Source organism: Zingiber officinale, chromosome 7B (genome assembly GCF_018446385.1).
Source record: "Zingiber officinale cultivar Zhangliang chromosome 7B, Zo_v1.1, whole genome shotgun sequence".
Taxonomy (NCBI): domain Eukaryota; kingdom Viridiplantae; phylum Streptophyta; class Magnoliopsida; order Zingiberales; family Zingiberaceae; genus Zingiber; species Zingiber officinale.
In genome coordinates this window covers 11,698,118-11,713,591 of record NC_055999.1, presented here as the reverse complement: position 1 = coordinate 11,713,591, position 15,474 = coordinate 11,698,118, and the positions used below count along the sequence as shown (strand labels likewise).

The following is a 15,474-nucleotide window of genomic DNA, read 5'->3' as shown; positions in this document are numbered from 1 at the left end:
GATACAAATTTAATTTGTGGATCAATATGTATACATTTTGTTTGTATAATATAAAGTTTTATTTATTTGTTAAATAGTCTTATTATAAAAATGATTGTGGTTGTGGATATTCAATTATATGTAAATTTTGAGTATTTTTATAATTTTGGCTATTTAGAAAACACTATTTTTATAAATTTAAAAGACAACGTTTTAAGTAATAAAAGACAACGCTTAAAAAACAATGTCTTTGAGACCAACCACAACGCTTTTAAAGCGTTGTCTTTGATATGTGCATTTTTACAACAGCATCTTTAACAACGCTTTTTAAGAACGAATAGACAACGCTTAAAAAGCGTTGTCTTTGTGACCAACCACAACGCTTTTAAAGTGTTGTCTTTGATATGTGCATTTTTACAACAGCATCTATAACAACGCTTTTTAAGAACGAAAAGACAACGCTTAAAAAGCGTTGTCTTTGTGACCAACCACAACGCTTTTAAAGCGTTGTCTTTGATATGACTTTCTACAACACCATCTACAACATCACTTTTTAAGTACATACGACAACGCCAAAAAAGCGTTGTTGTTTAGCTTTTTTCTTGTAGTGACCCCCGCTCTTGATTCACCTGCACGATCTCCGAGGGTGTTTGGAACAGAGCCTAGTGGAATGGTATCGGGGCGGGCGGTGCCTCCCCATGGGTGCCGGTCGGCCCTCTGTTTTGTCCCCAGATAGAGAGCTGTTCCGGCCGGCGCTCATGCACCGCTTGGCCCCCGGATGTCGATGTTGCCTGTTGCGCCAGTCGATCGGCTAGCGCCTTTTACTGTTGTTGCTCGACTATCTTCTGTGCTCGAGTCTATATGAGCATGTCGAGCTCTTCTTGGGTGAGTGTCACGGTGTGAAGTCGTCCAGCGTCTTCCATCTTCTCGGCTCAGATGCAGGTTGTATTCCCACAGACAGCGCCAAATTTGATCTTGTCCGAGAGTCGAGACGATGGATGCTGGGGGACGTGACGCTCCTGTTGACCGTGTGTGGACTCCGAACTAGAGGGGCCTGCAACCACAACAACGTCAGTGCCGAGCCAGGGAGGGGTTCCCCGGCGATGACCCTCTTATGCTCAAGTCAGTTACTGGCAATATGGAAACAAAGAAGCGGAGTAAGGGAAGCATAGTAACAGTGTGATTACAGTAAAAACTAGCATACCTCCGTTGAAGCTTGGGGCCCTTTATATAAGAAAGTGTGTCTGACACCATACCTTACCAACCCGAGCATATCTCTGACGTGATAGTGGAAGCTTCCGTCGTATAATCCACTGCTTGACCATGTCGCTGACCATGTCGTTTGTCGGTGGCACGGGCTCCCAGAAGGATATCGTAAGATCCTCCTTTTGTCTGTTACTGGGCCGAGCGGGTGAGCCGTTCGGCCAACTATCAGTCATCCAGACGCTATCGTTCTCAGGTCGAGCGGGATGGCCGCTTGACCAACCTCCCACTATCCAAACTTCGCTTTGAATGTAATTTGTTTGGTCGTGGCTCCGCTTGGCTAGTTCCGAGGTTTGATGCAAGTCCGAGCAGGCTGACCGCTCGGCGTGTGCCTTGCTTTTCTGAGCATCAGAAGCTCGGTTTGTGGTCGAGCTATGATGATGTTGGACCGGACATTCTTTTTCCCGACCGGGCAAAGGGGGTTGTCCGACTGGCCGGTGATACAGGGACGTTGACCGTCCTAATTCTGACTTTGATTTTCATCATGATAATGATCCTCCATTGAGTGGATTCTTCATCACCAGATCAGTAATGAAGCATTACCGAGAGGAGGAGATCATTGTAGATAAAAGGGAAAAAAAATATTAGCGGTCGATGACCATTATAAGAAAAGAATATTAATATCATAAAGTGCGTCATTACACTAAGAAGACTATAAAAGAAAGATGATTATTCATATAAAGATATGCTAATCCTTATAACATCGTCTATTTCTTTCCACTGTTTTCTATTCTCTTTCTTTCAAAATATTACTTAAAGATTGGAGAATTTATCGGATAAGGCCGTCACCCTCTAACTCCACGTTGACTTTGAAAAATATACATATATACCACATATACAGAGAACACGAGTAACGCTCCATCGTTGAGACGTACTCGACTACGCGATCATCTAAATTCTGCCGTATCAATTACGAAATTTGTGACCATTTTAACATATCTCTATAAGAACATGCACGTGCGAATTTAAGTATTTTTTAAGTCCCTCTTTGGCTCTTTATTGAATGCTAGACAGTTTCGTTAAATGAGTTTTAAAACAGTACACACGCCATTGGCTACTTAACTAACCGTGCAAACCGAGCCTAGTAATAAATTAGTCGGCCGTCACTTGAAGAAGAAGATGATCGAATCGTACTCGCTTGAATTCGTCATACGCACGTCATCCATGACATCCACTACGCGTTGCATGCGTCATGCATGACTCAAACTCACAGAAATAAAACAACCCTTTCGATACGTTTGACCGATAACGAACCTAATCGAGCTAGTAAAACAACCCTTTCGTTGCATTTGACCGATCACAAGCTAATCGAACAAAGTGGACTCTTCTCGGGAACGAAACTTGAAAAAGGAATATTCCCTAAATGTTCCGATGTGTGACGTGGCGAACAGGCGACCTCATTAGATCTACGTCCTCGTGAAGTCATTCCGTAAATATCCACCCGCTCGCGTCTGTTCGGTTGCTTTTACTTTTGACTACCCAACGTGCCTAATTTTGACCAATAATTTAGCACGTTTCGACGCGTTCTCTGTTCCTATCCGAAACAAAAACCCCTCGCGCACGCATGCCGCATTCAGAGGCCTCGCCACGTTTCGGGATTGTTGACCGCCAGCTGCGGAATCTAAAGCTGTGCTGTGCCGCGCCGCCTCTTTCCGCTAATATCTGTCGTTGCACGAGCGGCGCTCGCGCGGAACAAGACCGAGAATATGCGCCCATCCAAAAATGTTTACGTAAGCCGTGACAGCAGCTATGTCCTCTTTGCGCTTTTGGCCGTCCACGTTTCGCGGATCTGATGCCGGATATCCAACACGACATCGTCGACGGTCAACGAGTGGATTCTCGTCGCCATGCGCACGCGTGCGGCTTTGGATGACCCCCTAACCGACGTCCACGTGGCGAGTGGGACGTCTAGCGACTCTGGTTGATTTCAGCTCCTCTGCTTTAAAAAGCAGAGGAGCCCGAGGAGGAAACTCGACGACGACGACGACGACGGAGAGGAAGAAGCAGAAGAAGAAGAAGAAAGTGAGAGAGAAGGAGAATGAACGGTGCAGATCTATCGCTACCACCTGGATTCCGGTTCCATCCCACGGACGAGGAGCTGGTGACGCACTACCTCTGCCGGCGATGCGCCGGGCTGCCCATCGCTGTTCCCATCATAGCGGAGTTAGACCTCTATAAGTTTGACCCGTGGCAGCTTCCGGGAATGGCGAGGTACGGGGAGAAGGAGTGGTACTTCTTCTCGCCGCGGGATCGGAAGTATCCGAACGGGTCGCGGCCGAACCGGGCTGCCGGATCGGGATACTGGAAGGCGACGGGGGCTGACAAACCGGTGGGGCCGCGGCCGGTGGCGATCAAGAAGGCGCTAGTGTTCTACACCGGGAAGGCGCCCAAGGGAGTGAAGACGGATTGGATCATGCACGAGTACCGCCTCGCTAACGTTGACCGCTCAGCCCACAAGAAGAAGCACTCCCTTCGGGTTCGTATATTTACCTAAATTTAAGATTTTGATCAAATTCGGCTACAAAATGATCTCATCTGAGCGCGTTTAATTGTACAGTTGGACGATTGGGTGCTTTGCCGTATCTACCACAAGAAAGGGGAGGCAATCCCGGGACGGAGGAGCTCGGCCGCGGTGGCGGAACCGAAGCAAGAGGCTCCGGCGGCGGAGGCGGCGACCGACTTTATGTATCTGGACGACGCGACGGAGTCGCTGCCGCGACTGGTGGGGGAGTGCTCTAGCGTATCGGAGCATGCGGCGGAGTGGAAGTGCGAGCGGGAGGTGCAGAGCCTGCCACGGTGGGGCGAGACGGAGTGGGAGAAAGCACTCGGCTTCGGAGCTAATTACGAGTATGGGAATCCCTTGCTGCTCCAAGAAGACGACATTTTCTCGTACTTGAGGAATCCCTTCTAATTCATCTGGAAATGCAACGCGTGCTGTCGGCCGGCGTACCCCTGCAGCGGCGGAGACCATCGGAGTTGGATGGCAGATGGAGGTCCGGCGGACGTGATGAAACCATTGACGTCGAGATCATAGGAAGATTGGACATAAACCGTACGTGGAAACGGGTTTGAGGTGGTTGAGATAAGAAATTAGGGCCTTGCAAAACAGTTTTTGTTGACGCACTGAACATTTATTTGACCGTCACTGGTCATTGCCTTTTGGTTTAAAAATTAAATGTAATGATAGAAGTTTGCCAATAAATTGTTTTATTTTTGGTCTACAAAATAAATTGCTGCCTATTTTCTGGCATAAGAAAGACGTGGCTTTGTAGATGAGGGAATCAAGGTCCGTGAGTATAGCTTTTCTTCAAGCAAATGTGCGAAGGATCAGTTGAAGGCGATGCCTGGTTCAGATGACTGGTACTGATTGGCTGACGGTACGATACATATGAAATAGTGTGCTAGATATCCGTGCAAGCAAGAGCTTAACTTGATGTTTAAGAAAAAGTTAACCCAAGTACAGACTTTTGAGGACAAGGAAGCAGGACACGTAAGGCCGATGTAATACCCTAAATACCAGGATCCAAAGGAACACTGCTGCTGCCTTTCGCTATGCTTAACGAAAGACAACCTTGACATTGTTCTTGTGAGTGTTCTTGGATCAGAAACACGTGTTAATTACAGAATAATTTACCTGTACACGCTTGGAGAATCCTCTCATCTTCATGATCCGGAGCAAGCAAAACTGCATAGATGTGAGGACACAACTGCTCACACTAACTATCCCGCCTTCTGGAGCTTTGACTTCATATAAACTTTCACAGCCTTCTCATACTTGTTACGGAATGTGCCAAATATGAATTCCAAAATAATTACACCTTTGGGGCTTGCATACTTTCTGAGAATCATACAAGATGAAGGATTATCGAATCAGAATTTTGGCTGATATTCCTGTTGAATGAAAGAGCCATATTTTTTGTATCCCCGACCTTTCTCACATGCCATCACCAGATGTCCTATTGGACCATACAATCTCAATTTCAAGTGTTCGCGAAGATCCATCTCTGTTACCGTCATGATTGAGGCTGAACAATCCACTGTACACTCCTTCAGTAACAACCTTGTCTATCTGAATGGTGACCCTCCCAAGGGTATTCTTTAGGATACAAGTATGTTAAAAGAGAATTATGTGCAATCAAATTAAAACATAGAAGAAATTCATAAACATTTACCTTTCCGAACGTGCTTTTGCTTTTGCAAACTATAAAAAGTTTCTGTCCTTTGGGAGGAACATCAAATGCCCAGGTAAAAGCTTCCTTCCATTCTGGGCATGCACTATGGCCCACCACCTAAATGTTTATTTGAAAATTCATTGAAAATATGAATGAAGGAAACACAAACACAGTACCCACCACTCCACCAGTTCTAAAATTTTTCTTAGTCAATGATTGTGATATTACCTTGGTCTCTCTTGGAGGTCCATTTCCTATTTTAAGCTGACAGAAAGCATTTGGACTCCCCATTGTCTGCTTCAAGTTATTCCCGCGTTTGATGGCCACTGTCAAGCACCCTGGTAGGCAATTCAGTAAGCTTTCCGCCCTTTCCTGAAAACTAGGTGGGCAAGTTTTCATCAACATTTGCAACATAGGTATGGCTTCAGCAGCAATCAAGGCTTGTGCTTTTGCAATATCTTCATTCATCTGTGGCCACGATTCCTTTAACAAACAAAGAGTATCTAAGACTGACTCCTGAGCAGACTCACTTCCCCTCAGTGCACCGACTAAATGTGGGATGCATAGTGTGGCTGCTTCTGACATGCGGAGCTTCTTGAAGTTGCTAAATATCACATATATGGTTCTCAGAACTTCTTCGTTGTTAGTTGCAGAGGACCACAATTCTTTCTCCAAAGCAGCTGTACAAAACAATTGGTCACAGGTCAAACAGCGGAAGAAAAAAAAACAACATAAAAGATTTAGAATTGACAAATCATTACGAGGGCATAGCCTAATTTATTCCAAGTTATTTATTATGCACATTGTGTGACACGCTTACCACCAGAACAACCCCATGGCAAGATCAGGAAAATCATCCTATCTGATTGACTTTATGATCATGAACCTAAGATACGATTTGTTGGACCTTTATGGCCTTGTGAAAGTAGATATCAAAAATAAGGCAAAAAAAAGTTTATCATTATATTCCATTGATTTGGATGGATAAAGAGAGTATAGGAGATAAAGGGAAGAGAAAATGAGGAAAAAGGGAAGGATGACTGATTCATTATGTCAGTTACTTTAAGAAAATGACAAAACAAAAGAGAATTAAAAAAAATATATAGTTAAACTGATCATTGACTCAATTGCACACTGCTGATGGGTCAGCAAGTTCAATTGCTGTTTACCAGGTAGTCAATCAACTGGTCAGTAATTCTACAGTCTACAGATGATATATGCCGACCAGTCTTGTTAACTGGTACACACACTTGCATCATTCTCTCCTTTTCCATTTTGGAATTTGAATGAAATGAAAGAGAAACTAGTATGACTTCCAAATACACAAAAGTTGGTAAAATTCCTTTGCTTCCTTTCCCTTCCACCTGCTTAAGTCCCTTGAAGATCAGACAGACTCTAAATAAGAACAAGCATCTGGTAGACAATTAACTAGATAAGCCTAAATTTTTTTGAGAATCTTGGTGGTTTGAAATAAATCAAGTTTGATAATGACGTTATTTAATTTATGAAATTGTCAAGTGGTGTTTGGTCGGCTCACATGCTAGAGCAGGAAGGTGTTAGGCATTATTGCCTAATAGCTTAAGTACCAAGGGAGGGCCACCCAACAACTAACCCTAAATTAACCATATGAAATTTTAATCCAAAGTGAATTTTCCAATCATGAATATCAATCTAAGAAAAATTGCTCCATGTTAATTTTAAATAAATAGGATAACATAGTCCGATGCATAAACTGTCACATGCCTATGTTTAGATAAATTTTATTTATTGGTTGAGGCTATTTGCAAGCAAGTCGTAATCATATTTTGATACTGACTTAAGACGCCTTAATTCTAATTCAAAATTGGTTATTATGGTGGAGTCTTATACATACAATTCTCTTGTTGGATAAACTCTCTTTTACTTTCAATTCATTATCAAAGAAGGCCAAGCCTAGGCTAGATTTCTAGAATTTCCACTATTGAGGGGACGACACAGGTAACACAGTGGCACAGACTCCCATAGATCCCTACTCTCTTCTTTCTTCTCTCATTTGCAATCCATTTCCATCATAGTAGACTCAAATTCTCGCAGCATCTTCAGTTTGAAGAGGAGTTACAGAACAAGATTACACTCTTTCGAAGCACATATCAAGCTAACTTTAACATTCCCTGTCAAAGCACTCAAATGCCTACAATTTTTCTACTTCTCCAAACTAGGCATGATCTATGAGTCTATTTGTAGGGTGCCCTTTCCTATTTTATTTCACGTGTTGGTCATAACTTAAGGGGCAAGTGTTAGAATCAGTATTTTAGTTTCATACTAATAATATTACTTTACCAATCTGATACTATTTTGGAATCTTATATATGGGTACACTAATTGTTATTCCTCTTATTGAAAAAACTTACTCTATGACTTTCAATTAAGAGTTTCACCAGTAACGTGGATAAATATAATGTAAGTATGCAAACAATTGGTAGATTTCAAAATAATTAACCCCTATTTTTTTCAAAGTCTTGACTACTTGAGCTATGGATTTAACTTTTAATTAAATAATAATTAGAAGTGTGGATAACCAAACAAAATATCAAAAACATTAGGTGATACAAGAAGTCCTATAGCTGCTGGATTGGAATTAAATCACTCTAAAAAATAATTAAAGAAAGCTGCAAGCAATTATCCAAATTATGTTTAGATGGTGATTAGGGGTCGATTAAACTCTAAATGAAGATAGATGCAGAGTTGAGGTATACTACAACTTAATAGCAGACTTACCCGTCAGAGACCTTATAAGCTCATTTGAAACATATTCTTGGAGTGTATGATTTGAAAATAGATATTTGATAAGCAATGCAGACTGACCAGCAACTTCAGTATTTTGGGACATTAAGAGCTCCTGTATTACCAGTATTCCCCCAGCTTCTGCGACCGCTCGCCTATTTGTTCTACTGTGCATAACCAAACTCTGCAAAGCACATATGGCCACCACTTTCATATCTTCTTTTGGCTGGTCTTCTAGCAGAGTAATTAAGGCATGGCATGCAGCCGCAGAAGCACTTGCTCTAGCAAGTGTATCATGCTGAAAAAGATTACCAAGTGCGAGAGTCACTAGGAACTTTGCAGGTTGTGATATAACTTGTGGATCTAACAAATAGTTGGTAAGAGGAGTTATTGCACTTTTTACAAGCTTCATTTCTCGCACTCGTGCGTTGTTAAATATTGCTTCAAGCAATCTTCCACATGCTTCTTCACATTGGTGGGATCCTAAGAGTTTAAGCAGTGCATCAACTGCACCAACTTCAGCCATCATTACTGCATTTGAGGAGTTGCTTCTCTCTTGAACAAGAAGAGCATTTAGAGCTACTGAAAGGGTAGCTTCAACTGTTGACTGCAATAACTTCACAAGCACAAGCAATGAAACTTTAAAGTAGTACTGTGGATTAGATTTGACAACGCTTGATAAAACAAGTGCTGCTGACTCCCACAAAGTATGACTGGGCTGGGGGTCTTCCTGGATGATCACTTTAGAAAGCTCAAAAATTCCCCCTGCATCAGCCACATCTTTGGGCCAGCTCGCTGATATACTTTCAAGTGCTTTAATTGCTGTTTGCTGTAGGTTCAGGATTCCAATTCCAGCAAGCTGTACAAGAGGAACAATTGCATTCTTTGTAGTAATGTCCTGTTGGAAATGCTCCTGTTCCAAGAGATGTGACAAGAGTTCAGTCCCAAGCTGTTGGATGGCTTGGGATGGGGACTCAAGAAATGATATCAAAGGCTCAATGACTTGACTTGGAGTTAACTTCAGGGCTGTCAAACTCTGCGGCTTCTCTAAGATATTTACAAGTGCTTGCAATGCACTATGTTGTCCCCACATGGTAAAATTTGGACGTTTTAGTAGTGAAAAGAGAGGTTCAACTATCTTGGCTGCAGCTGAGCTTTTAGCAATAACACTGTTGTTTGTCAGAATTCGAAGCAACTCAGCGATTGAAGAACAAACAGAAACTGGTGCATCAAGCATCATCTCAAGTGCATTACCAATTATACCAGCATTTACCATTTCGAGTTTACATTGAGGCCGATCCTTTCCCAACTTTATAAGAGCACTTATACTGGCCTCAGAAAGCTGATAGTTTGAACCAGAAACATATTTCACAAGAAGACCAACTACTTCAGTAGCTGCAGCAATATCTGCATGGTGTTCATCGTCAAGTAGCCTGTCTAGAGCACGAACACCAGATTCTACTTCTACACCGGAGTCTGATATAATTAGAGATATCAAAGGTTCAACACACTCCAAGGCTATTGGCATTGTTCGTAGAGTTGAATTTCCGAATATTACATAGCATAATTTTGCAGCACTTCTCTTTAGTTCTAAAGATGAACTGCACAACAAAATTTTATATAGGCTTTCAAGTGGATTACCTTCCACATCAGTTAAGGCTGATGCCCTAGAAATATTTCCTTCTGTCAATTTGACTAAAGCAACAAGTGCAGCATGTTGTTCCTTCTCAGAACCTGAGTTCAACATGTCAACTAAGGGTTGAATAGCTTGCCTGGCCATTTCAGTCTCTCTCATATCTTCAACATCAAAAAGCTCCTGCAAAGTCCTAGCAGCACTATACCGAGAACTCCTTGATCCCATTCTTAAAACAGCTATTAGCTGATTCAAGGTATTAAGTGAATATTCATGGTGAACCAATTCAGTGTTGCTATACAAGATTCGTAAAAGGTCAGTTATACTGGTTTCAATTGAGTCCTGAGGACTCAAGGAAAGATATTTAGTCAAAGACTCTAGTGCTCCAGCTTCAGCAATGGCAAGCTTGTTTGTTTTGCTTCCTTCTGCTATCTTAGTCAGAAGGTGAATAGCAATTGGCGGTGCTCCAGGCCTATCTGGCATTGGTCTTAGAAGGTCAACTAACAAAGGTATCGACTTGCGAGCTGTTGCACCGTTCCTAACATCTTCAATTTCAAAGAGATTATTCAACACAACTTCACCAGGATGCTTTTCCAAATTAAATTCTTCAGAAAGAGCAACAAGGTTTTGTGAATCTGATTCCACATGTCCAATCAAGGTTGTGAGCCCTCCAACAGCACCAGAATTAGCAATAGCAAGCTGGATGCCCTTGTTTCCATTACAAGCAAGACTAGCCAATGCTTCAGCAGCAAAATACTTCTCAATGGTTTCATCAGATTTCAGCAAGAAAGCAAGAGAAGGTATAATGCGCATAATTGTTGAAGATTGAATAACAGCTGAATCCTGGAAAAGTACAGCCAAGAGAAGAGAACTGATCCAAATGCCTTCATTTTCTTCAAGTTCTGCCTGTACATTAAAAGTTTAAGCTTGATACTGTACCAAACTGCAACAAGAAGTCAAGAACCAGAATTTCTATTCCCAGAGAATGTCATTATGAAATATTTTCTTTACTGCTGGTAAAGATAAAAGGACTGTAAATTATATTATCCTTCCTACGAGTGCGAGAATTATACAGAACTTCAATCTCTTGACTCAAAACATGAAAACTCAGAAGATGATAAATATATAGAAAATCAAGCATGTATAAGCAAAGCGATTGAGCAATTTTCAATCTAATAGATTGAACATCTCGGTGCATTGGATCTTTTTAATGAACCTAGCAAGATGAGTGCATATTCCAATCAAGCAACCAGAAAGGTGCCGTTTCCAAATCCAATCAACTCATTGAATGTTTGCAAAATCAGAATGAGAGAATGCCTTGTCACAAAACTTTAAATGAAAAAAAAAGTGTTCTACTGCTGGTCTTTCCATCTTACACTCAATAGTTTGTAGTATATCAGAAAAGTATAGGCTTTTTTTTGCTCTAGTACCAGCACATGTCTTGACTCATTTCTTACCACAAGGTGAATCCAAGTTATTCAATTTCATATCATTTCACATGCATGTCCTTTCTTACAAGTTCAAGATAGGGTAGTTGATGAACACTACAGGTTGGAACATAATGACCAAAGTAGGTTTGTAGAATTGAGCAAGGGTCAAATCCCGACAAAGACCGAGGAATTACCCTTTCATGTGATGGCTAGCTTCGGTTTCCTAATTTACTCCCTCCCAATGGTATGTGTGCGTGCGTGTGGGGGGGACTGATTTCACCTTTTGCAGCATAATGACCAAAGTAGGTGGTAGGAGGAAACCAGGTCTTTGTTAGTGAGAGGCAAAATAGGGAGGACCAAGGTGATGAGATGTGGCATGAGGATAATCAGGAAGTATGACAGGACAATTTCTGAAATGGTGGCAAGGTAAAGTTGGTCCCACTCAAAATTATTGTTCAAATAGTGTCTTAATACTTCAAATAATCTCATGTTTTTTTTTTCTGTTGGTATGTAATTATATTAATAAATATTATGATCACTAATTTCCATGTAGCCACAGCTGGTGTCTATACACACACACACACACTCTTCTGAAAGAAGGTAAAACCAACAAAATAAAATCAGTGAAGGAATGGATCAGTAGGAACTACCATTCTGGTTCTAGCACTGTTTTGATGGGAATTGGGTTATCAGGAATATTACATGTCAGGATGCCATGAAACATAAACTTCAACAATAATGAAAATCTCAGAATGAGTTCATCAGATGCTCAGCCCAAGAGCAGAGCTCCATATGAAATTGCATTTTCTGTTCTTCTGTGTTGTCCAGTTAGTGTTGAATACTACTAAATAAGGCTAATGGTTTGTCCAACTCTAATAATATACATATATATGAACTATTTCTTTACTTGATATTAAAATCCTAAATCAATTGTTTGGTAAATCTTTTAAATCCACCCTATACTAGTAGTTAAATTACATCCTGTGGTAAAATAGATAAAATAAAAATAACAGGGATGGTGATAAAGGAGTCCACGATGACTATAATTAGTCAATGAGCTAAAGGAGCAAATACTCTGTCAACCAATGTGAACTTCTGCAACTGAATAGAATATACATAGAGAAGAAATGAACCAATAGAAAAGCTTAGCATCAGACCAGAGGATTAGCACTATAACTTGCAAGCTTATCTGAAAGAATCTCCACTCCACCAGCCTCCAAAACTGTAAGTTTGCTCTTAGCATGAGAAGAAGAAATGATAGCAAGCAAACTTAAGGCAACTGTTCCTTCCAAAAACTTTGCTGGATTAGGTAAATCATATTCGTCATCTTCATGATGAAACACATTTCTTTCTGTAAAATTTCTGCCACCCCAGGCTTTGTCATCTGGGGAGATGGACATTGGTTGTTGTTTCAACATATCAACCAGGGCATAAACAAGCTTCTGTAAGAGTCCTGGTGCATCTAGAATGACCAGTGACTGCCTCCTGTGCTCCTTCATAGCACAAATGAGAAGAGCAGTCCCACCAATTCTTACTTCCATGCTATGAGAGTTCATAACCCTCTGTGCAAGTGAAACTATGGACTGTGGCTTAACTGCCAAATGATCACCAAGTACAAGAGGTTGATCTTGGAGCCTCGAAAGGATTTCAATAGCCTTATCTTGCTCCGTGGGAAGACCTACAGCTAGAGTTTGAACCAATGGCTCCAAGGTTGCTGGAGCCTCAACTAGGGCTTTGCAACTGCAATGTGAATATAAGAAGTTAACACTATATTTTGTTTTGACTAACATAGCTAGCACATCAAGTGAATCTGAAATAGTCCCAGCCATTCCCATGTGTGATAAAGAATCTGCAAGTGCATGAACTATAAAACGACACTGAGAACTTTCCATGAGAACATCACTAACAGGAAAGTGATTCAATAACTGATTAAGTGCTCGAGAGGAATTCATCTTGCCTTCAGGTGTTCCTTCTCCTAGAACTCTCAACAAAGCAGATAACACATCTTCTGCCAATACTTCTTCAGCAATCTGTGGATCTGAGAGCAGATTTGCCAAAGCAGCAACAGCAGTTTCAGCAGCATCTATTGTTGATGTTTTAGCCATCTTAATGAGAGGCTCAACATTACCCTCTGTGATGTAAGGCATCTTATTAGTAGTTTTAGCTTTGGTTGGACGGGATAATGCACCCAAAGCTCGAGCTGACTGTGTTGCAACAACTTGATCATTGCTAGTCAAAAGCTTCATACAAGGATGGACTATTTCATCAGTAGCCAGGCTGTCGCAAATATCTTGACGGACACTGAATAAATCAGCTAGAACAGAAGCAGCACATTCTTGAGTTTCTTCATTGGATGAGTTAAGAGCGTCCACCAGAGATCTAAGTCCTTTGTTGGCAGGTGTCCCTTTCTGTACCAAGTCCTTATATGAAGCTATTGTAAGCACATGACCCAATACTATTATAGCATGTGTCTTGGAACTAAGATTATCATCACTAACTAGAAGGGCTAACAGTTGATTAATGGTGGCAGAGTCAACATAATTTATCAGCTTCTTGAGCGTCTCCACAGATGTTTCTTGCGCCTTTGGACTGCTAGTATTCAATACCCACAAGAGACCTGGAACAGCCCCAGCGCTCTCAACACAAGCACGAATGTCATCACTGTGACAGCACAAGTTCCACATAACATGGACTGCATCCTCCTTTGCTTTCTGGGATCCAATTTCCAATAGTTGCACCAGAGGAGGGATTCCACCAGCAGCTGTAATTGCCCATTTGCTGTCATCCACTTGGTCGGTCAAAATCGCTAGCAAAGAAACTGCATATTCCTGGTGTTGTTCACTGGAAAGTCCCAGCAGCGCTATTAGTAGTTGAATGCCCTCTCTCTCTCCAAGTGCCCCCCATATTCCAACTTTGTCACAACACAATTTTGCCAGTGAAAGAACAAGATAATCTCGCACATCAGCAGAAGCCATGGTTATTAACCCAACAAGCACCCTTTTTGCATCTGAATGATCAATTCGATAGGAAAGTGAAACATTGCCATACAGGCTGGCCAAAGCCTCAAGAACACTATCCTGAACCAGTTTATTATTATCTCTGGATTTCAGTAGATTCATCAAAATCTCCTCAATCTGAATTGGATCAAATGCCCTTTCTTCCTTGCTCTCAAAAACCATCAAAGAGTATGCAAGAGCACCAGTTATATCAGCAACGGGAATAGCAAAGCGAGGGGTTTGGGAGAGTTCTCCAAGATAAAGTATAAGAGATGACATGCCACTGCCAAGAAGGGTGATGAGTTGAGATTAATATAGAGAATTAAGTTAAAGATGAATCAATCTTTAGCAGAATCAAACTTTTAGCACTAAAACCTCTTTTATGTGATACCGTTTCAAGTGGAGCTAACCTACAATGTATCTAGCTCGTAGTAGATAATTAAGAGAATATTCAACAAGAAACATAATTAACTCACATATATATATATCACTGTCACCATCAAGTCAGAAATCTAAAATATATATATATATATATATCATGATCAAAATAGGAAAGGTTTATATCATATAAATCAACTTTTAGAAACTAATATCGATCTAGACATGTTTTTTATATTTATAGAGGATATAGACTCCTTCATGCATATGTCATATGATCTCAACAGTGACATCATTGGATATTAATTTTCAATATTTATGGAGAAAAGGTAGATAAAATTTGTCTAGCGCACTAATTATATAAATATCTCTTAGCTTAATTAAGGCCACCATGTACTATACAACTAAGAATGATCTTTTTAGTCGTTAATTACATATAGAGGCACTCGTTAAGCAGGAGAAAACAGTAGGCACATGCACCATTGGCTTTAAGTGGATAAGTTGCTAATGGGTGGTGCATGTACTGCCCGGTGGGAATGACGTTCGTGCTTCTCCAAAAAGCACTAAAATTTGGGACATGTGTCTCGACTTCCTCTCACTCTTCCACTCATATTGGAAGCTAAACAGTGGTTGAATTTAATTTTCAACAACTTTACTGGGCTAGGTGTTTGAACAACTAAGGATATATATATATCGATGGGTAGTTACATCAGATTTGACGGCCGAAGAAACCTCGAAATGCCATCTAGCTAGTGCGAATTATATTGCATATAATTAAGTGGACCTTTCCCTGACTAATTGTGACAAGAGGCGAGCCACGTGTGGCTTGCACGCCATGGAGTTCATCCATGGTGGGGAAT

The 15,474-nt window shown here is 41.2% G+C and overlaps 2 protein-coding genes across 4 annotated transcripts; one reads left to right on the top strand and one right to left on the bottom strand.

Annotated features, from left to right (window-relative positions):
* Positions 1-3,193: 3,193 nt before the first annotated feature.
* LOC122005307 (NAC domain-containing protein 48-like) lies at positions 3,194-4,472 on the top strand. Its single transcript, XM_042560304.1, has 2 exons — positions 3,194-3,718; positions 3,800-4,472. Exons 1-2 carry the CDS (start codon positions 3,281-3,283, stop codon positions 4,151-4,153), a joined length of 792 nt encoding a protein of 263 aa, XP_042416238.1. The 5' UTR covers positions 3,194-3,280; the 3' UTR covers positions 4,154-4,472.
* A 178-nt stretch (positions 4,473-4,650) lies between these two features.
* Positions 4,651-14,517, bottom strand: LOC122005305 (protein CELLULOSE SYNTHASE INTERACTIVE 3-like). Of its 3 annotated transcripts, XM_042560302.1 has the most exons (6): positions 12,398-14,517; positions 8,172-10,716; positions 5,643-6,094; positions 5,415-5,531; positions 5,172-5,338; positions 4,651-5,080 (listed from the first exon to the last, which is right to left on the bottom strand). In XM_042560302.1, the coding sequence occupies exons 1-5, from the start codon at positions 14,513-14,515 to the stop codon at positions 5,177-5,179; spliced, it is 5,394 nt and encodes a 1,797-aa protein (XP_042416236.1). In that variant the 5' UTR covers positions 14,516-14,517; the 3' UTR covers positions 4,651-5,080; positions 5,172-5,176. The 3 variants fall into 3 exon arrangements, with proteins under 3 accessions (XP_042416236.1, XP_042416235.1, XP_042416237.1); XM_042560301.1 differs by having other exon boundaries at positions 4,651-5,338; XM_042560303.1 differs by having other exon boundaries at positions 4,651-5,338; positions 8,259-10,716.
* Positions 14,518-15,474: the final 957 nt, after the last annotated feature.

Bases quoted from the DNA above. Each gene is read 5' to 3' on its own strand.
- LOC122005305 (XM_042560301.1), bottom strand. From the start codon at position 14,515: ATGTCATCTCTTATACTTTATCTTGGAGAACTCTCCCAAACCCCTCGC. The intron at 10,717-12,397 runs GTCTGATGCTAA...TTTAATGTACAG, and splicing joins GTTATAGTGCTAATCCTCTG to GCAGAACTTGAAGAAAATGA. The intron at 5,532-5,642 runs GTAATATCACAA...ATAAACATTTAG, and splicing joins GACCTCCAAGAGAGACCAAG to GTGGTGGGCCATAGTGCATG.
- LOC122005307 (XM_042560304.1), top strand. From the start codon at position 3,281: ATGAACGGTGCAGATCTATCGCTACCACCTGGATTCCGGTTCCATCCC. The intron at 3,719-3,799 runs GTTCGTATATTT...TTAATTGTACAG, and splicing joins AGAAGAAGCACTCCCTTCGG to TTGGACGATTGGGTGCTTTG.